Genomic DNA, 23,374 nt, shown 5'->3' with positions numbered 1-23,374 from the left:
TATATATATATATATATATATATATATATATATATATATATATATATATATATATATATATATATATATATATATGTACAGTCGTCCCTCAAATAGTACGGTTTCGGTTTTATACGGATTGTCATAGAATATTTTTTTTAGGATTTTTAAATTTCCCGCTCGTCGCACCAAGTAGCCATGGCGTGAGTGGTAACACTGTTCCACCAGACTGCCACCCATACACATCCCCTCAGTTTGTGTGTGTGCACAACATCAGGAACACTTTTGCCAGATTGAAACCTATGCGCTTTCCCTAAGTCCCTGTGTGTGTGCACAACCTCAACTACGCTTCTCCATTACCACATAACATGAACATGGGACCCAAGAGACAAGCCAAAACCGCTACTGAATGTACCCCAAAGCATTCGAGAAAGCTCTTCACCTTGCAAAAGAATTCAGATTTAGAAGAAGTTACGTTTTGGTATGAGTTAAGTTGTGGTAGGGAGAGCTTACCACGTGAATCCAGGTCCCGCCTGGCTGAGCTTCTACTCTCTGGCCAAAGTTGCCAGTTATGCATTTTCTGCTGTAGTGTTCCCACTCTGGGCAACGGAGCCATCCAGGCAGCGCTGCCTTCCTTATTGTCAGCGAGCGAGCCATGTCATACACTCACACTCTCTCTTACTCTACCACAGTTTCTATTGCTCTCTAATTCATACATGAAATTTTCAAGATACGAAACGGTAATTGTGGAGATTTACTCCACGCCTCAAAAATATGACATTACGCCTCCATATTATATAGTTAAGGGACGCGTATATAAACTACTCCAACTCGAAGGGGGCGAACGACACTTCTATCGTGGTAACACTACACTGTAACCGCAGCAGAAAATGCATGACTGGCAACTTGGGCCCGTGGGTGACAGCTGAGCAAGGTGGGACTCGGATTCCTTAGGAGTGTTTCTAGGGGGGAACTAATTTTATACAGATTTTTGAATAGTACGGGGGTCCTGGGTCCCTAACCCCCGTACTATTTGAGGGGCGACTGTATATATATATACATATATATATATATATATATATATATATATATATATATATATATATATGTATATATATATATATATATATATAAATATATATATATATATATACATATATATATATATATATATATATATATATATATATATATATATATATATATATATATATATATATATATATATATATATATATATATATATATATATATATATATATATAAATATATATATATAAATATATATATATATATATATATATATATATATATATATATATATATATGTATATATATATATTTATATATATACATATATATTTATATATTTACATATATATATATATATATATATATATATATATATATATATATATATATATATATGAAATATGGACATTTTCTTTCAGTAATTGTATAATGAAAGTTTAGTTTTTAGCCTGCTTTCACTGCCATTCCAGCAGGCCCTCACAGGAAATGCTTGAGTGGGACCTTTTCAGGTGTGAGGAAAATCCCATCCCCCAGGCTGCCAAAGTTGCCAATTGTATGATGGATTTGCTTCACTACAATGTATATGAATATAACATTATCATTTGGTTGTACGGTAATGATGTGTACTTCATGTATTCATTTCATCTAAAAAGCAAAAATTGTTGTGATGAAAAAGTTTCTTTTTTGTGTGAGATACCAACTCTTAAAAGGGAAAGTAAAAGGGAAAGTAAGAGTGTTTTGTCCTCTGTCTGACCTCTGGTCAGCACATCTTCATGGTCCACCTGCTGGGGGCTGCTGTTCCTGCTGTTGGGTGATCCTTTTGAAGTCTGTGTGTGTGTGTGTGTGTTCTCTTATTGTAGTGCACTTGTAAATATGAATTATATGTGTGTTTTACTTGCAACATTGATTTTTAGTATAAATCATTAAAAGAAGTAAAAAATCAGGATGAACAATTAAAATCTATTATTTAAAACTCTGACAGGTGAAAATGCCAAGTTTCAAGAGCCTGTCGGACCATTCTGGGTGGCCACAAGATGTTGGGATTCTTGCCATGGAAGTTTACTTCCCTGCAGAGTATGTTGAGCAAGAGGAGCTGGAGGCTTTTGATGGAGTTTCTCAGGTATGTCTTGAAGGTTGATGTTTAAGTATGCATTCCAGATTGGCCCAAATAAGAATTCCCTGTAATGTAGGATCCAGTCTTCCTCAGAAAATGGTATTCAAGTTTCTAAGTTGTGCCTTCTTTAGTTCTTGATGTAACATGATCTCTGACTTAAAATAATTGTGTAAGTCATAGAAAGACAGAAAATCATAATTAAGGTGAGCATATTTTTATTAGTATACAATTAGGGGGTTAAGCAGTAAAGCCTTAAGCATGCTCTCATTGAATATGATGAACAGCATTAGGATAAGTGAATTATAGTCCTTCATTGCAAAAGAGAAGAAGCATGGACAATAGAACCTCATTTATACTGCATTAAAAACAACCCAAACCCTCAAAACAATGGCATGGATCTGGGGCCCAAATTTACAAGAAATCTTAAACTTTTTTTTTTTTTTTTCATGTGCTGCCTGTAGCACCTGTAGGCTTTCTTGAGGGGCCTAATGGATGGCCCCAGCCCATTAGTGGCATAGGCTAATTTTTATAGGTATATGGAAAAGTCATAATAGAGAGAATGCAAAGACTTACTGAAGAGAAAATCAGTGAAGAACAAGGAGGCTTCAGGACGGGAAGGGGATGTGTGGATCAGATATTTTCCTTCAGGATGGTAGTAGAAAAAAATAATAGCAAAAGGAAAGAAACTATACGCTGCCTTCATGGATTTAGAAAAAGCTTATGACAGAGTCATAGCCCCCCCACACTGGGGAGGTGGTGACTGAGTGGATAGTGTGCCAGCGCCGAGTACAGGACGATGTGGGTTTGCGCCCCGCCCAGTGCCACAAACTGGGATTTTTCAATCACCGCTGAGTGGCCTAAGACTACCCACATCACATACTGTCCGGAAGACCACTTATCAATCCTGACTCTAGATTCTCATAGCAAAGATGAGCTCCAGGGGGCAGTATGAGCCAATGCAAGATGGCTCCACTGTAAGCACTTGCCTGCACCACAATGAGCTGGGGCTGACCATCAGGCCCTACCAAGAAAGCCTACCGGCACAATAGGTAAAAAAAAAAAAAAAAAACTACAGCCACTTTGGTCAAGAGGAGCACCAGGGCCCAGCAAGAGTCATACATCACGGCAGCCGCTACAAATAGAATTAGCCTGCCCCACTAACAGGCTGGGGCCGTCCATAAGGCCCCTCAAAAAAGCTCACAGGTGTACAGGCAGCATGGGAAAAGAAAAAAAAAAAATTGATGCAAATTCGGGCCCCAGATCCCTGGTGTTCTTTGAGGGTGCCGTTCTTTTGAATGCCTGATTAATGAGGTTCTATTGTACAAAGTTTTAACTAAAATAAGTGTTGGTTTTCATTATATTTGGGAGGACATGATGAGAAATATAATAACAACAAAGGGAAGACGAAAACTGGGATATGCAACAACTGTGTGGTCCCTCCCTACAAAACATATATAAGTATACTACAGAGAATATAAGAATCAGCAACAAAAAAGGGTTCCAAGTTTGGCAGACTTATTATATGAGGAATGATGAAAAGAACTAAGTCTACCAACATAAGAGGAGAGAAGAGAAAGAGGAGACTTCATAGTGCTATAGAAGCTGATAAATGATATGGAGGAGGGAGACAGGAGAGACTTGATTGTACATTTTGAAAGAGGACATAAAAATAAACTGAGGAAGACATTTTTTTTACAGCCAGGGAAACAGTTCAAGGGCAGAAAGAAAAATGAAGGCAAAAAAAAGCCCACTAATCACTGCTCCTATAAAAAGAAGTATGGAGGAGTTGCCAAAAGAGAGGTCAATTTCAGAAGGAGAGATGTCTTGGCACTTCGCTTTTGAAGGACATAAAGTCGTAGGGAGGAGGAAATACAGATGAAGGAAGGCTGTTCCAGAGTTTATCGATAAAAGCGATGAAAGAATGAAGATGCTGGTTAACTCTTGCATAAGGAATTCAAACAGCATAGGGATTAGCTTGAGTAGAAAGTTGAGTGCAGTAGGGCCGTGGAAGGGGAGGAGCCATGCAGGTAGAAGTTCAGAAGAGCAGTCAGCATGAAAATATCGTTAGAAAATAGAAAGATGCAACATTGCAGCAGAATTTAAGAGAAAGACTTTCAGGAAGAGGAGGGGAGACTGGATGTGTGAGTGATATCAATAAATACAGCTTTCCACAGAGAAGCATAGAAACACAGGCAGATGAGTGTAGCTCAGGTCCTGTATACTACAATTAAGTGATATTTAGAATGGAATGATTAAAGTAAGAATTGGTTGCAGTGAAGAGTGTTCACAATTCATAAGATAGGCTGGAAAAAATGTAGATATTGAGACAGGACAGTACCAGCGGAGTTTTGACCCTGTACACTACAGCTACAGAAATACAACCAGGTAGATACACATGCACTAACAATAAAAGTTTAAATTACTGAAGTGAAAATATGGTAAACTTTTAATACTGTGTACAATATTGAGGGCTAATGCAGTTTTATTCTAATTGTTGCATTGAACAAAAGACTGAAAAAGGGTAATTAAATTGACAACATATTGTAATTATTCCTCTGGAAAAGTTATTATATAGTGCTAATAAGTCAATGTATATTACTAGCCTTTGTCATAATTGCTGAAGAGTTAAATAACAAAACAAGTAAATGTCATACTCTGAAACAGTATTTCATGAAATCAAAAGAATTAAAAAAAATAATATCAGTCCAGTAATCAAGATTTTGTGAGTCTTTCAACACAGCACAGACGGAAATTTGAGGAATGGTTTTGTCAGTAACTGATAAAAGCAAATGAGAAAAGAGGTTTGCTGTGGAATGAGTATAAAACACTAGAGAGTTAGTGGACATGCCAAAAACAAGCAGGCAAGAAATAGATGTGCAAAGATACACAAATACAAATTGAGGAGATCATAGCAGCTCAGTTGATGAACCTTAAAGTGTTCTATAGCTGGTAAATAATTAGTGAGAAGCTTAATGGATGAAGGGAATATTAAATCACAGCAGTTAAGAAAAATTGTAAACAGATATATAAATGAATGTTTCCTTGCAGGGGAAGTATACAATAGGTCTGGGCCAGACCAAGATGGGGTTTTGCTCTGACCGTGAAGACATCAATTCCCTGTGTTTAACTGTTCTCTCTCGCCTCATGGAACGGACAGGTGTTGGTGAGTAATCTTGATAAGGTAAACTTTGATTGTATTTGTAGTATATTGGCAGACACATCAAAAAATATGTATGTATGAATCACAAATGGAACATTTCAAATAATGTGGTTGATTGCTAGTGTAAAACTAGTTAAGGAATATTAATAACTGCCAGGCTAGAAAATATTCCTTGATTAGCTAGGCAGTCACATTGGTTAAATTGTACATGATGGTCTTTAATGTTTTTATTGAATTTGATGAAGCAAAAAGCAATGATGTGATGGTAATTTTCTGAGTATATAACATGAAATCGGGTGATGTTACATAGGACATGCGTATCTTATTTCAGCCTTACAATTTATAGATATTTTCCTTTATATGTTTTATTCCAACATGTTTCTGCCCCAGCATCTTGTAAGGAGTTGTTTATGCTTTCAGGCAGTTGTGTGTACTTTTCAGAAAACTTTCTGGTACAAGGCAGAGGAGCTGTTTAAATGAGCTGATGTAAGGGATTATCTTGCACAAAAATTTAAGCTGAATTAGATATTGAAGCTTATCGCTTGCTTGACATTCTGAAGTCAGTGAAAAGCAGGAACAGTATGCATGTGGAACTCTTAATCTTGAGTCTTTCGAAAAGACTCAAGTCAAAGTTTGCCAGCAGGATGAAGCACCAGGTCATGTAAATAAAATAGTAAAAGGATGGCTAAGTAACTATGAAGTTGACACAAGACACCAGACATTTCTCCCGTAAACAATTGGGGCAGTGATGAAGGCCACGCCGCAAGATGGCGCCACTATAAACACTCGCCTGCGCCAGAACGGGCTGGGCCGACCATCAGGCCCCACCTGGAAGAAGCCTTGGGCCGACCATCAGGCCCCACCGGGAAGATGCCTACCGGCGCAATAGGCAACAACGTAAAAAAAAAAAAAAAAAAAAAAAAAAGTGCTGTGACATCTCCACACACCCAAGCCCGAAGTGGTGATGGCCAGAACATTTTTAGTTTTTTTTAAATTTTAGTCTTTATTGCCATTTTATGAATCATACAATGAGGATATGGCTTAGTCTGCAGAGCCATAGATGGCTGCTTGGCATACATAATGTAAATATCATTTCAGTATGCTGATGATACATAGTGGCATTAACCCTTTCAATCTGTGACGCAGACGTCAGCGGCACAGTATGGAAAGGGTCAAGAGAAAATGAAAGAGGGTTAATCTTCTTCTAAACCTCTCAATCCTCCTCTAAATTCCTCTTAGTCCTCTTCCATTTCCTCTTAAAAGGTTTAGAAGAGGATGAAGAGGAAATGGAAGAGGATTAAGAGGTTTAGAAGAGGACTAACCCTTCCCATATGGTGACGCCGTCAGACGGAGTGAAGGGGTTAAGAATAAAAATACAGTAAACCCCTAGTTATCTGGGTGCACCGTATCCAACCTCACCCGTATCCGGGAGTTTTGAAAATATTTTATTTTTTCCAAAAAAATTTTTAAAAATTTGTCACGCACTGCCAAGAGTCATTCAAATTGCCCGTGCGATGCCTCTATGCTCTGCCCAGGCGGCGTACCGCACCCATAAGGTGTGCCCTAGCTGGCATGTACCAATGATATTGACGTCCTGGTGTGCAGGTTTGCTGGAAAGCTGTGTGCTTTGCAGTACAACTGGCACGTTAACGTTCTTGCCGAGCGCTGCAGACCATATCGAAGTGACGAGTCAAGACAGTGCAGGTTTAAATGGCGGGAGTGTCAAAGGACTGTTTAAATGAAACACACAGTGCGAACCCTAGCTTAAGCCTTGATGACTGCCTAAATCTAGACTGGACTATGTGAGCAGGGCTCCGTCCCCGTGGAGAAGGCGTGCGGGTCTGCTAGCACTCCTGTGGGAGTGAGGGCGGAATAAGAAATGCGGATAAGTACCACCCTCGGTCCGACATGTGAAAGAAAGATTTTACCATGCTTACGGTAAGGCGAGTAAAGGGGCCCGCAGGGGTTCGGGAGTTCTGTGTGCCAGCCCGATCTGGAGGTGTGGGCTTTTTTATTTTTTTATTTTTTATTTTTTTTTATTTATTTATTTTATGCCAATGCCTATAGTGCCAGTAGGCTTGCTTGAGGGGCCTGGATGGCAGTTGGGCCCAGCCCGTATTGGCACAGGCAAGTGTTTATAGTGGTGCCATCTTCTCTTCGATGGCCGTAAATCGTGGTTACATCTTGTGGCTGGCCTCCCCGTGGTCCCGCTGGATGCACTGTGCAAGGGGTACCCCCCCCCCCTGGCTCGCAAGGGCAACACAGTGTAACTAAACAGCCACAGATCACCGCGCTAGCGGATGCGCCAGGTTGTCATTGACTCCTTGGTTATCTTCCCCACTCACACTCAGAGTGGGGCGGCCTGGCATACTTGCCTGGCGTCTGTGGGCCTTCAGGCTCATTGTCGGGCTTAAAAGGGTAGTGCCCTGGGGTGCCTGCCCGGGCGTCCGTATAGAAGCCTGCTTTGAGCACTTGATGCCCGTTGCCGGCCTGGACCGGTTCGGGTATCGCTCTGGTATGCCTTCTGGTTGACCCGGGTGGTAAAGCCCGCGGTGCTCGTAGCCACGAGGTTGCTAATGCAGCTACGCAGCAATAAAGCCACGGGCGCGCACCTAAGAACAGCACAGAGCGTCAGCCTTCCAGTTTTGTAAAACTGGACCCATAAAAAGTTTCTTGTGGCAGTGCTAGGCCTGCTAGAAAGCCTACATGGTAAACACTATGGTGCAGACTTGGGTGACTAAGCTGCCACAAATACCTGGGCTTTTCTGGGTTGGGTCCAGGTCCCGCTGCTGGGAAGGCCAGGCAGGGGAACATTAGCTGCTGTCTGTGAACACGGGGCTAGGCACCCCAGCAATGGGTTAGCGGCTGAGGCTGTCACACCTAATTGCCGAATCCCAAGTAACAGATCCCCCAAGGTGCAGTAGGACTGCAATAAGCCAGGGAGAGATTGCCGTGAATGCTAACCATGACGACGCTGCTCGAACCCTTTTCTCAGTGCCCGGAGCATGTCAATCGCGCGCATTTCACTTCCTGGTGCAGACTGACTGCTACAAAGCCATGGGGCATACTATAGTATGAGTATGGACAGAAGCACTTATGCAGTACAGGTAACTCTCGATTTACGCGAGTTTGGTTTACGCGTTTTTTAAATAACGCGGGGTCCAAAATCCAAATAAATGTTTAATTTACACGTTTTTTCACTTATACGCAATATTTTATGGAGTGGCCACCAGATGTCTCACGCAGCTGGACTCTGCAGCGCGTACACAGCTGAGCTCAGTTCTTCCCGCGCACCACTTGAACAACAATACAGTACCCACGCTGCCACGCTACTCAACAATAGGGGTGGGCAGGTACCAGTACTAACGGTACCAGCTATAAGGTATGGTATCGGTACCAGACTGCACGGTACCGGTACCAATACTAGCGAGTCGCTCATGGTGTCCCTCATTTCTTCCTCACACGAGTGAGGCAGAGACTGAGTGCCTGAGTGGATATCTCAGTGATATGGATACTCTCTCTCTCTCTCTCTCTCTCCACTGAATGAAGTGAATATTTATTTTTCGATAGAAACCTACCTCTTGTTTGATTTACATTGTTTTTGATTTACGCGACCTCTTCAAGGACACAATACTCGCGTAAATCGAGAGTTACCTGTACTCTGTCGTTGCCTTTATGGCAGGCCATGATCGAAAGTTGGGTTTTCGGGTCTGTAGACTTAACCTACACCATATCCAGGGTTTTCCCATATCCGGGTGCCCCCGTGGCTCTATTAACCCGGATACCAGAGGGTTTACTGTATTGACTATATTACACCCTCAAAACAAACAACAATAAGTACCCCAGAACATGAAACAAAATAGACTTACTAAGGGGTGAAGCTTGTTCAGAAAATTTTGACATAATAGCAATCACTGAGACATGGTTAGACACTGCTAATAGAAATTTTAGATCAGAATTTGAAATAACGGGTTATCAGATGTTTCACAAAGACAGAAGGGGCAGAAAGGGAGGTGGAGTTGCACTATATGTCAAAGACTCACTTAAATGTTTATCTCTCTCTCTCTCTCTCTCTCTCTCTCTCTCTCTCTCTCTCTCTCTCTCTCTCTCTCACACACACACATACACACACACACACACACACAGATCGATGATAAGTACCCAGAGATCGACGATAAAGAGCACTTGCTCGTGTTGGGAGGGTACCTGCTGGCAATTACGAGTCCAACACGTGATCAGGCCATGGTGAATTACACACACACACACACACACACACACACACACACTAACAATCACACACACTGACAATCAACAATCACACACTTTCAAATATATACATACATAAACAGATTCACATTTTTTGATAATGTATATATCCCACACAAATAAATTAAATGGACATGTCCAAACTAACTGCTGACAGAAACAAGGAAAGAATTAAGTACTACTAAGTTCCACATGGGGCTAGAATTTTAATTATTTTAGTGGTATGGTAGTAACCACCTTTCTAAAAATTTGTTGATGTGTTACTGTTTTCTGCAGAGTGTATGTACACATTTGTGGTAGTCTGCTGTGCCCTCAATTTTCTTTCAAAATTTCTCACCCCTCTGAGGTGCAGATCCACCGGAGTTTGGATTATTAGACTTCTACTCTGGTTTTACATCATTATTACCCAATGCTAAACTGTAGTTTGTTCTAGCCAGTAATTTGTACTTACTACCACAACAGTAAGGTTGGTTAGCTTAGAATTTTTAAGCTCATAAGGCATGTGAAATTAGAATGTATCTTGTTTTCATCTTGGTGCTGTAAAAGTCAATTTAGAGGTATGGGGCTCCCACTTAACAATAGACTGAATGTGAGCACTGGGCTCATTCTGCTACTGTACCTGTACTTCTCCTAGAAGCACACACAGGGAGGATAAAAATCAACACAGAATCTACTGGGTAATTCTCAAGCATTTCAGCTCATTACATCTGTGATAATCTAATATATTATTTTATACATTTGGGTATTCAAATTTAAATTCCATGTGATTCTGCATATTTTAGGCCAAAAAAAAAGTTTCATAGGCACTCATCAGGCTGGTGGAGTTGAGTAACAGCCGACTGCAGAGGCAATTTATTAGCATAAACTTGCTGCATCCTTGTGTAATCTTTTTGGAATGCTGACTAAGGGCTGTCATATTATATTTACCTGTCTGGCTACCTGGCTGTTGCATATTACATGTACCCTACTGATGAAGGATTTATTTTGATTTATATTTCAGGTTATGAAAACATTGGCAGGCTTGAAGTTGGGACAGAAACAATAATTGATAAGTCAAAGAGTGTTAAGAGTTGCTTGATGCAACTCTTTGAGGAATCTGGCAACACGGATGTGGAAGGCATTGACACCACCAACGCCTGCTATGGGGGGACTGCTGCCCTTATCAATGCCATCAACTGGGTGGAGTCCAGCTCCTGGGATGGTAAGCATTGTTTCTTTTACAGTGCCTTCAATTCAACCACAGGTACTATTGTCTCTGTACAGGAATAGCTGCTAAGAATTGAGGGTGTGACTTCAAGAAAGAAGAATAGTGAATTCTGAACATTTAAAAGTGAATTTATATAGATTTATGTAGATGCTCAGACCTCACAGACATTGGTCCAGACTAAATGGTCTGTTCTTAACCTGTGCGGTGTTTATCATGTATATACAGAGCTGAGCACAGTTAGAGTTATCTTTGTTAACTCTTAATTCCTTAACTCAAGTTTTAACTTTGATAACTGGTATTCAATTAATTGATGACATGGATTAAAAAATGGAAAGGCAGCAGGAATTGATGGAATCACAGCAGAAATGTTGAAGCGTGGAGGAAATGTAGTTATTAAATGGATGGTCAAGATATATGAAGTGGCATAGGAGGGGGGGGGGTGCCAGCAGACTGGACAAAAACCATCATTGTCCCAGTTTACAAGGGGAAGGGCAGGAGAGGGGAGTGTAGGAGCTATAGAGGTATAAGTCTCCTGAGTATACCCGAAAAGGTATATGGAAAAGTCATAATAGAGAGGGTGCAAAAGCTAACAGAAGAGAAAATTAGTGAAGAACAAGGAGGCTTCAGAAAGGGAAGGGGATGTGTGGATCAGATATTTTCCTTCAGGATGGTATTAGAAAAAATAATAGCAAAAGGAAAGAAACTATACACTGCCTTCATGGATTTAGAAAAAGCTAATGACAGAGTCGATTGGAATGCATTGTGGGATGTTTTAAAGATATATGGTGTGGGAGGAAAACTGCTTAGTGCAATAAAGTCTTTCTATGAGGATGCTTCTGCATGTGTCAAAATTACTGGAGAAACAAGTGAACATTTTGAGATTAAAGTGGGCTTAAGGGGGGAGTCCGGTTTGGAGACCCCAAAAATATAAAAAAAATGACTGTGAAAAAAATATATTTGGTAGGTATACATTTTGGCAACTATCTCGCATATTGAAGATGATAAAAAAAAACTCATAGTAAACCTGAAAAAAGCTTCCTAGTGTGTTTTAACGGGATCGCGATCCATCAATAAACTTTATCAGCCCATATCTCAAAACATAAGTTATTCCCCTTCTAACGTTAACCTTGGAGCCAGTTTTAGCTTGATTTCAATGAAACAAAGACTAAAAGGCAGAGGAATACTTTCTCTTCAAATCATCGTAGCTGTTTTTTTTTTATATATGTCTGGTTTAATTTTATATTAATATTTTTTTGGTCAAAAAAAGGCAAAAAAAAACACACAAAAAAAAAAAATCATAAAACAAATTCAAAAGCTGAAATGAAAAATCTAACGACGAAGAAACATTTCATATTATAACGTCTCTAAGTCACAGAAAAATGAAGGTTGTGGGGCCAATAATAACGACGGAGATTCGCTTTTAAATTTTCGTTGTAGTTGTAGTTGGAGGGGGGGGGGAGGGGGACAAGAATGGGGGTCAATGTCTAATGTTGATGTAAATGATGCCAATACTTCACAACATAAAAATCAGAGCGATTCATGCATATTTACCGGAGATATGGCACCCCCGATCTAAACCGGACTCTCCCCTTAAGGCAGGGGTGTGTCATGTCACCATGGTTGTTCAATATCTATATGGATGGTGTTATGAGAGAAATGAAGGGCAAAGTTGGGGAAGTTGAAGTAAATATGTACGATGAGGGAAGGAAGTGGGTGCTGAATTCAATCTTATTTGCTGATGACACAGTGCTCATTGCAGAAAATGAAAGTTACTTACAAAATTTGGGCAGTGTTTTTGATAGTGTCTGTAAAAGGAGAAAGCTGAAAGTAAATGTCAACAAAAGTAAAGTGATGGTTTGTGAGCGGAGTAGAAGTGAAGTTGTAGATTTTGTATGCCCATATTGAGTGGGAATGGAATGTGAAAAAGAGTGCAAAATAATTTTGAATGGTGAAGAAATGGAGGAGGTCATTGAGTTTAAGTACCTTTGATCAGTTATGTGTAAGCATGGTGGTTCGGAGGGAGAGACAAGAGAAAGGGCATTGCAAGGAAGAAGGGTGGTAGGGTCTTTGGGACGAATCATGAATGGCAGAAGTGTGAGCATGGAGGTAAAGAGAGATTTGAGAAATACAATAATAGTACCAACCCTCACATATGCAAGTGAAACGTGGGCCTGGAATGAAAGTCAGAGGTCTAGAGTGCAGGCAGTGGAAATGAGTTATTTGAGGAGTGCTTGTGGTGTGTGTAGAATGGATGGAATGAGTAATGAAAGTGTGTATGAGCGCTTTGGAATTTGTCACGGGGGTGAAGGGAAGAAGTGTGGAGTGGTGGAAGAAGTGAAGCGACAGACTTGAAAGTGGTTTGGCCACATGGAGCAAATGGAGGAGAGTAAGATAACCAGAAGAGTGTATGTGAGTGAAATAGAGGAAAGGAATGTTAGAGGATGACCTTCAGTGAAATGGAGAGATAGGGTGCAGGAGTACACTAGGGAGAGGGGGGAAAAGATCCTTGAGAAACTTTGAGCAGGCAAGGAGGGAGTGTCTGGATAGAGAAAGATGGAAACTCTTTTGCCGTGGCCATCCCCTGGTGGGAGCTCCTAGGAGTAGGCGTTGATGAAATGATGATGATGATGACTTATATAATGGAAGTTATCAATAAACTTAATGCTGATCTCAATACAGAGGTAAGGTAAGGTAAAGCTGGGTGCATACACCATAACTGTGTGTGGTTGCAGTGCTTAACTCCATTTCATTGTCTGTGTGAGCCTGTAGTGGGTAAGAACCCATTACCAGGGGCACGGGCCAGTGTGAAGTCTTGAATTGCCACACCTTGCCTTCTCCAGGTTTCCCAACATTCTAATTTATCGACCAGCCTGAAAGGGAGGATGAATAGTAGTTTAGCAGCACCCTGACTGCCCGAGCTGGGATTTGACCCGGGGCCCGTGGATTTGTAGTTAAGCATGTTCAAACTTCTGCTCCATGGACATTTTCCTAAAAAAATTCTGAAACAATAAAAGTAAAAGAGTTGAACTAAGGCAGGCAGGCACTGAGCAAGACAGTGTTTTGCTGTTTTAGAAAATGTGTCATACTTTCCTTTAGCTTATAATGGAAAACACAATCGCAAATTTATAGTTTATTCCTTTAAAGTAGCTAACAAATAACTATGGTTGTTGCTCATTCTCTCTGGATGTGGCAGCCAGTGAAGGCTCTTCAGAGTTGTCAGAAATGACCATGGTTCAATACAAAGAGAGTAGGCTGGGCAGACGCTTGCCGAAATGGACATAAGCCCCTCCCGATGAGGTATATACAGGAGAGACCCTTCCCATGACCATCACTTTCTGCTTCCCTATTGTCTTATTAACATCAGAAAGTAGTTCAGCATGCTCTCTAAAGACAAATTCTCATACTTTCCACACTACACTACATACACACAACACACACACAACATTTCATTAAATTTACCAAACTTAATAATGGCAAACCTAAACATTGCCTCAGAGGCCAATCTAGGTGGGGGCAACGGTAAATGCCCCAAGATCGGACTCCACTTTTGGCCCCAGACCCAAGAGGTGTCTTGATAGCACTTCTAACCTTTTCTTCATCAACTTTTGTAAGATTTTTGGTCTTTGCACAAATTTCTAATCTGTGGAACACCATCTCTCCTCCTCTAAGCCTCACCTTCTCTTCCTAACCGAAACATAGGTTTCTGAGGTTACTGACAGTAGTCTTTACTCTGTTCCCTTCTACTATATCTATCCTAACTTTGAATTCAAAACTGGATGCTGCGTCCACGTACGCAACAACAAAACTTGCTTGTGCTCATGACGCTGATTCTTCAGAATTTTCACCATCTAGCTAAGACTTATTATTCTATTGCTAAATACATCTGTGCTATTTATCTCTTTCCCAACTCTTCTTACTATGTAAAGTTCTTTGACTATTTTAATTCCAAAGTGGAGCACATCTTCACCCACTCTCCCTTCACTAAAATCTTCATCTTAGAAGATTTCAATCTTCACCAACAACTTTGGCTTTCATCCTCTTTCACTTACCAGCCTGGTGAACAAGCCTACAACTTTGCTCTCCTGAATGATCTTGAGCAGCTGGCTCAGCACCTGAAGACATGCCTAGCATTGTAGATCTCTTCCTTACCTCTAACCTTTTGGCTTACTCTGTTAACCCCATAATGACGTTGATGCCGCTGGTGTCATATACCATATTTCGTGGCGTATAACGCGCACCCCAAACTTTAAGACAACAATTTTGAAAGAAAAAAAGTTCTTAAAATGCTCATATGTACAGTTAAAGTACTTTGACGATGTACAGTTTCCCGAAATTTATATATTTTTGGTGTAACCTGTACTGCTTGAGTTGATAAGTGTCCTTGAGTAAAGAAATGAAAATGGCAGCCGGGCTGGTGTTGTGAGAAATGCATCCCCGTACATACTGATGATGCACAGCTTCTGATATCACAATAAGCATATTATTCCCACCATCACTCGTAGGTTATGACAGACAACTTGGCAAGACACAATTCACACGGTTCTGGTGACACGCGGCATGCAGCTGTTTGTTGTGTGGGTGTAGTTGTGTGGTTTTCAAACAATGCAAATGGTGGCCGGGCTGGTGTTGCGCGAAATAAATCCTCGTATAAGACTCATGATGTACAGTTTCTGATATCATATTTACCCCATTATTCTCACTAATATTAATAATTAATAATGAACACACAGATATTTCTTCTCCAATATGATTTTTTATGTAGCTTGTACTGCTCAGATTGGCAACAGTGCTCCTTAGTCATACAAAACAATACAAATGGTTCCTGGGTCGTGTCGGCGCCCGATGGAAAACGGGATAACAACAAGGCATGGGCGATCCTCTACCGATATAATTTTTGTATACAGTACCCTCTTGAGTTTCGCGCTATCCGAGTTTCGCGATCCTCGAGTTTAGCGCTTAGCCCTAAATTCTTACCATCCCGAGTTTCGCGCATTACCGCCTCGAGTTTCACGGTGCTTTGACATGTGCGGGTCACGTCTAAAGAAGAAGAAGGTCCACTACACTGGTGCCGTTGTAAAGGCAATGCCTCTGACACCATCACATCACATGGCAGCGACGGTCAGGTCCACTACACTGGCTGGTGTTGCGAGAAATATCTCCCTGCTGAAATTAGTCGTTCTACTGTCCACCACACATGCGCACTGTGGGAATACACAGCATTAAAAGTATTAATTTGCCTGGTTTTGTTCTAGTTTATCCGCTTGTGATCTTTGTGAGCGGTGAGGGAAATTTGGAAACAGTAAGCAAGTTGAACCTCTCTGCGAGCTATTTCGCTGCTGCGGCGGCGGTTTATGTTCAATAGGCATTGAAAAGTCAATAATGATGTTAATGATTTAATGATTTACAACAGAAAGAGTTAGCAGATTATATCATAACACACAAAACTTCCAGAAGCTATAGGTTTGTCCAACTGTACCACGGGTGACTGCGAGCGATCGCCCTTACTTTAGCAGATGACACCACGTGGATCACAAACATGTTCTCAGAACTGCCAGCCAATTGTAAGGCAGTCGCCTTCAAGTCTTCAGCTGCGGCTTCAAAACGACCCGGCCTCACTTCCCATATGCTGCCTATTACCAAGGTACGTATTTTGAAATAACAAGGGAGTACAGTCGAAAAAATTGTGATAACAAAGGAGTAAAGTCGAAAAAAAAGTAGTTTTTTTCCACGGGGCGGAACCAATAAGCGCTTTTTCATGGATTTCAATACCTCGAGTTTCGCGATCCTCGAGTTTAGCGCTATACCTTCAGAATGAAGCAAGCGCGAAACTCGAGAGGGTACTGTAGTAGTTATTTGATCGCCCTGTATTCTATGGTAACACATTATAAGACAGCTATGGACTACGAAGGATCATATACAATAATAAAGGTAAGTTTGCGGTTGTTATTGGACAAGACAAAAAAAAAGACCCTTAAAACACCCCAAAGAAGAAAAAAAATCAATAAAAAATTTTCCCTTTGGCGTATAATGCGCAGGGCTAAACTTTCAGGCATTTTTTATGTGAAAAAGGTGCGCTTTATAAGCCGCGAAATACAGTAGTTCTATCAGAGGTGGGCAACGAGCATGATGCCAGCGCCAGAGAGCGAGAAGCTATCTGGAATTTGAATGCCGCGTGTAACTAGGTTTTTGTTGATGCTAAATGACTAAGTGGCACCTCTTTTGTTCCTTATCACCATTCCATGCTAAAAATAGTTAACAGTTCCTGCCTACGCATCATGGCGTTTGCAGAGCAATTATGTACCCTCAGCCGTCCTGTTTTGGTGGTCTTCTTATAGTTTCTGCTCATTGTGTGCGTGCTGAGCGTAGTCTTGACACCTCCACTGATCTATGTGACGTTCACAGTAGTGTTCAGAGGAGTGGGAAGCAGAAGTTAGATTTTTGGGGGGAATCATGGAATTCCAGCTAAACGGTCTGTCCGAATCATTATCTGATTTCACAGTTGTGTTATATGGATAATTTTCTACAACTTTTATTCAATGAAATTTATTCCAGAATGAAAAAGACTAGAAAAATTAACAAAAAATATTTTTTGAGTTTCACTGCAACTTTGGCTCTCTGTAGGCAGTAAATTTCTGGGTAAAAGATCATAAACTATATTTTTCACATTCAATCCTGATAAAATGAACAACTTTTCTTCAATAAAAAAGTTGGAATTTTTGGGAATCATGGAATTCCAACCAAATGGTCAGTCCAAATCATAATATGATTTCACTGTTGAGTTATACAGATGATTTTCTACAACTTTTATTCAATGAGATTCATTCCAGAAAAAAATTACAAAAACTTACAAAAATAATTTTTTGAGTTTCACTGCAACTTTGGCTCTCTGTAGGGAGTAAATTTCCAGGTAAAAGATTATAAACCATATTGTTCAGACTCCATCATGATGAAATGAGCAACTTTTCTTCAATTAATTTTTCTGTACGTCACACCAGTAAAAAGTTGGAATGTTTTGGGAATCATGGAATTCCTGCCACATGCAACAACCTAGAAAGAAACGGATTTCCCAGCAGGGTGCACCAGAAAATTTTCTATCAGGGTGATCTGAGAAAAACTTTTGCAGCCATAGGGGGTTAATGTGTTCCCTCCTTTGGCCTCCTCCAATCACAACCTTATTTTTGCATTCTGTCCTATCACTCCTTTATAGCCTCTGAACCCACCAAAGAGGCGGTGCTACTGGCATTTGCTTCAGCAGTGGAATGATTACTGCTTTCGGGAGAGAGACCCCTCTGTGTGTGCCCAGTGCATCACAGAGGTGATTATCTCTGGAATGGAGGCACACATTTCACTTTCTACCTCTACCCCACATGCTATAAAACGCCTTGGTTCAATCATGCTTGTTCTTGTGCTGTCAAACGTAGAGGGGCAGCTCGCAAAAGGTACCTGATATTTACATTTCTGCCTGGAATCATGCCAAATGTATTCCAGCTCAGGCCGGAATCTTTCTGCTGACAAAAAGTGGTTCCTGTCCCCCCTTGAGCAAGGTGTGTGAGGTCCTGGCAGTACCCAAAGAATGACTATAATGAGCATGAGCTTTCTCCTGTTGGGAGGGTACTTGTTGGCAATTGTGAGTCCAACTCTTGATCAGGCTTTAACTGTTAAATGTTTATTATTATACAGGGTGGAACTTAAAAATAAAAGAGAGAGAGAGAGAGAGAGAGAGAGAGAGAGAGAGAGAGAGAGAGAGAAATTGAAATAAAGAAAAAGGAAAGGAAGGGAAGAATGTAAATATAAGAATAATAATGAGATGAAGAAAGGAAAAGAATAACAAAAAGAGTGAAAATAGAAAAGAGGAAGAAAAAGAAAAGATTGCATCATCGCCCCCTCCAACACGTCATATGATTGTTTACATGTATCAGCTGAGCGGCAATGGCTACTGCTGTTTAGGGTTATGTAGCTATGGTCATTTTTATTACCTGAGTTTTATATAAAGAATCATTCATGAGTAAATGCATGCTGAATGTTTAAGCTCCATTGAGTTGAAAATGAAAATGGTGCACATTTCCTGACTGCTGCCGACGGTGTGTCCTTTGTTTAACATGTAATTCAAGTACTTCTTCAGATACTGTATTTTGCGGCGTATAGCACACACCTTTTTCACATAAAAAATGCCTGAAAGTTTAGCCCTGTGCGTTATACGCCGAATGTACAAATTTTTAATGATTTTTTTTCTTTGGGGTGTTTTTAAGAGTCTGTTTTTTGTCTTGTCCAATAACAACTGCAAACTTTCCTTTATTATTGTTAATGATCCTTCATAGTCCATTGCTGTCTTATAATATGTTACCATAGAATACAGGGCGATCAAATAACTACTATACAAAAATTCAATCGGTGGAGGATCGCCCATGCCCTGCTGTTATCCCATTTTCCCGTCGGGCGCCATTTGTATGATCTTGATCTTGATGTCACTGGTGGCTTAAGATTGTATGACTAAGGAGCAGTACAAGCTACATAAAAAATCATATTGGAAAAAGATATCCATGTGTTCATTATTAATCATTAATATTACTGAGAATAATGGGGTAAATATGATATCAGAAACTGTACAGTCGCGATATGAAGTGATGTCGCCGTGTACGTTTATTTTCGATCACGCAGGTATTGTTATATATTTTCAAGAGTACCATTATTTTCCTGTATCTTCATCATAACTAAATATATTTTACACGCTAGAAAAAAAATAGAAAAAAAATATTCAATGATGTCTTATGAAGAGTTTTAGAAATATTTTGACACAAAGTGTTTTCATTCACCAAGGAACAAGTCAAATGAAGTCCAAATATCGACATATTACTCAAACAGAAAGTAAAATCATCTTTTCATGATCATTGTTGACAACAACAAATCTAACATATGCACAATATATAGGACATGCATAATTAGTCGATATCCTAAACTAGGATGGCGTAATTTATTTAATTTATACTCTCGTTTGATGATGACACCATCGCCCGCGCACCATACCTATTATTCAGCCCTGACTCACTCTTTGCCTTTCGTGGTCAACATAACAATAACAAAAGCTTTCCGTGGACTTGTAATGAATGATAGTGATCAAGGAAAGATGCCCACTGCCTATAACTACCGTGGGATAGTCGGAGATGAAAAAATAAGAATAAATAGCTTCAGAATAGTCGTGTTTTGAAACTCCAAGCTCCTCACTCTGCCGCCGATCGCAAACATCATTGCCTTTCTTGGTCAATATAACGATGACAAAAGCTTCATGTAGACTTCTAATGCTTGGAGGTGATCAGTGGAACATGTCCACAGCTTATAAGTGCCATAAAATAATCGAGGAAGGTGGGGAAATAAGAATATATGGCTTTGAAATGGAGGTGGTGGTCGGGCGGGTAGGCTAATCGCAGCGTTGCCAAACATTAGGCTATGGTCGAGTGTTCGTAGAGGCGTCCGGAATTTTGATAGTTCAGATATGGCAACCCTACCTATGAAGGCATTCTTCATTCATCATCATTACTGAGCAATGTTACTATATATTTTAGTGCCCATGCTTATGAGAAGAAGCCATCATAGTGAATAAAAGGTGTTTAATGTGAAACCTTATTATTTGATTGTTTCTTAATCAATAAAACGCAAAGTAATGCCAGTAACTGTCCATTCGCATCATGTCATACTGTGCGTGTGTAGTAATAACTGCAGAAGACAGTTCATGGAATGACCCAGAATATATATATATATATATATATATATATATATATATATATATATATATATATATATATATATATATATATATATATATATATATATATATATATATGAACCACAGTTAGCGCGAGCCACCATCTACCACGAAAAATATTAATTAGCGCGAAAGCCTCAGTTAGCGCGAGCCACCATCTACCAAGAAAAATATTAATTAGCGCGAAAGCCTCAGTTAGCGCGAGCAGCCACAACGACTGAATTTTGAAAATTGCGCCAAGCCGCCATGATGCGCGTGGCCTGGGTGGCCTGCCTCACACAACACAGCCCCCCGCCACCACTCCCCATGCACATGGTCCCAGTCTCTCATGCTCTCTAACGTCGTCCTGCCCCCCCTGGCCCCCCTCGGAGGCTGCCCGCCTCACCTACCACCTCCTGCTGGGGGCGGTGCACAGCTCGCTGCCCGTGTGGTGCCGCAGCAGCCACTGTCACACTCCATGTCCCGGCCCCGCTGCTGCCTCCTCCACCATCCTCGGGGCGTCGCCACGGGCATGAGCTTCGCCGCGTCGGCCCCGTGGGGCGTCACTATTACCTGCCGCAGCGGGGCAGATGAGGCAAGGCATCACTATTGATTGAGTGGCCACTGTCACCATAACATGCTTGATGATAACGAGTGTGATGTCGGCCTGGCTGGGCACGACGCCCACACACGCCCACACCCTGCTCGCCGAACCTTTGCTGGGCCAAACTCTTGTCACACCCACTTGCTGCCGCTGCTAACCCCGCCGACACCTGGGGCTGCCAGAGTCACCATCACTCCTCGATAACTGATGACTGCGTATTTTGAGTAATTATCAAACCCAAAAGTCAGACCCGCGTGTGCACCAAATAATTTTTTTCATATTGGTTACTTTATTCAATTAGCGCGAATTCAGTTAGCGCGACCGCATTCATCCACCTAATTCTCGCGCTAAATGGGCTCTACTGTGTGTGTGTGTGTATATATATATATATATATATATATATATATATATATATATATATATATATATATATATATATATATATATATATATATATATATATATATATATATATATATATATATATATATATATATATATATATATATATATATATATATATATATATATATATATATATATATATATATATATATATATATATATATATATATATATATATATATATATATATATATATATATATATATATATATATATATATATATATATATATATATATATATATATATATATATATATATATATATCGCCTAAATCTGAACAACGTATAACAACTGTTTTGCAAAGCTAAGCACACGACGTGAGCTAAATAATTTCAAGGTTGTCTTCAGTACTGAAGACAACACATGACATTCGCAGTCGCATTTTTTTAAACAAATGAATGTATAATTGTAATTCAGATACTACTGTGTTATTTTACCGTGTTTTACATCACAATGTATTACAGATTATCATTAAAAGGGAACATTATAACATTAGCAATAAATACACATCACTTCTTTTACCTTCAAATGCTCCTGTACGAAACATTTTGAGAGCGGCGACATCACTTCATATCGCGACTGTACATCATGAGTCTTGTACAAGGAGTTATTTTGCGCAATACCAGCCTGGCCGCCATTTGCTTTGTTTGAAAACCGCACAACCACACCCATACAACAAACAGCTGCATGCCGTGTTTCACCAGAACCGTGTGAATTGTGTCTTGCCAAGTTGTCTGTCATAACCTACGAGTGATGGTGGGAACAATATGGTTATTATGATATCAGAAGCTGTGCATCATCAGTATGTACGGGGATGCATTTCTCACAACACCAGCCCAGCCGCCATTTACATTGCTTTACTCAAGGACACTTGTCAATTCAAACAGTACAAATCACGCCAAAAATATATAAATTTCGGAAAACTGTACATCGTCAATGTTCTTGAACCCGTATATATTTTTGAGCATTTTAAGAACTTTTTTTTCCAAAATTGTTGTCTTAAAGTTTGGGGTGCGCGTTATATGCCGCAAAATACGGTAACTTGTCATATCTCCAAGATGTGATCCTTTAACCCTTAAACCGCTGCAATCGCTTATTTAATCAAACCTCTCCGATCCCGTGACGCTGTGATCGCTTATATGATCATGAATTTTCGAGCCGCATGTATTGAATTTTCCTGGCGAGCTTTCTTTCAAATGCATTCTCGTGATCGCTGGCAACTTAGTGATACCTTCACCAGAGCCTGAAATTCTACGATAAGGCCCTCATTCGAGTGTTTGTGGAAACGTAGGAGGCGCCTGGAAACTCTCCTGACCCACCAGGTAGTAATCTACCATAACATAATAGAAAACATGGTAGTGGAAGAGAAAATAGAGGTTGTCAAGGCAGACTAGATTACAAATTTTGAATTATAACTTGAATATAATACGTAACAGTAAGCTTCTTTGCACACAGGTGTGTGTGTGTGTGTGTGTGTGTGTGTGTGCGGAAAGCCCTGGTTGTCTTGGTCCATGGTGTAAATCAGATTTTTTTTTACATCATTATAGTTCATTACCTGAGAGAGAGAGAGAGAGAGAGAGAGAAAGAGAGAGATGAGCTGGCAGGAAGATACAATAGGCCTGTAAGTGTGAACACACACACACACACACACTCTTTCCCTCCCTTCCTTCACTCATCCAAACACTCCGTGTGTGTGTACGTGTCCTATACGTGTAAGACCAGGACAATGACTGGAGTCGGAGACGATCACGCGCAAAATGGACAAGATCGAGCTGTCTGTGGTTATTATCATGCAACACACACACACACACACACGCACACACACACACACACAGCCTGACGGCTGCCTTACATTAATAAACCTAT

The 23,374-nt window shown here is 40.3% G+C and overlaps 1 protein-coding gene across 6 annotated transcripts in view; it reads left to right on the top strand.

The window, feature by feature from the left end:
• LOC126997288 (hydroxymethylglutaryl-CoA synthase 1-like) overlaps positions 1-23,374 on the top strand; it is a 93,908-nt gene that overhangs the window by 8,828 nt on the left and 61,706 nt on the right. For all 6 annotated transcript variants that reach the window (XM_050858283.1, XM_050858282.1, XM_050858284.1 and 3 more), the window contains exons 2-4: positions 1,994-2,131; positions 5,174-5,288; positions 10,552-10,752. In XM_050858283.1, coding sequence (XP_050714240.1) covers positions 2,000-2,131; positions 5,174-5,288; positions 10,552-10,752 — 448 coding nt within the window. In that variant the 5' untranslated portion in view covers positions 1,994-1,999. The remainder of the gene's footprint in view (positions 1-1,993; positions 2,132-5,173; positions 5,289-10,551; positions 10,753-23,374) is intronic.

This window comes from Eriocheir sinensis, chromosome 12 (genome assembly GCF_024679095.1).
Source record: "Eriocheir sinensis breed Jianghai 21 chromosome 12, ASM2467909v1, whole genome shotgun sequence".
NCBI lineage: Eukaryota > Metazoa > Arthropoda > Malacostraca > Decapoda > Varunidae > Eriocheir > Eriocheir sinensis.
The sequence above is the reverse complement of the archived record's forward strand: the minus strand, read 5'-3'. Positions and strand labels throughout refer to the sequence as shown.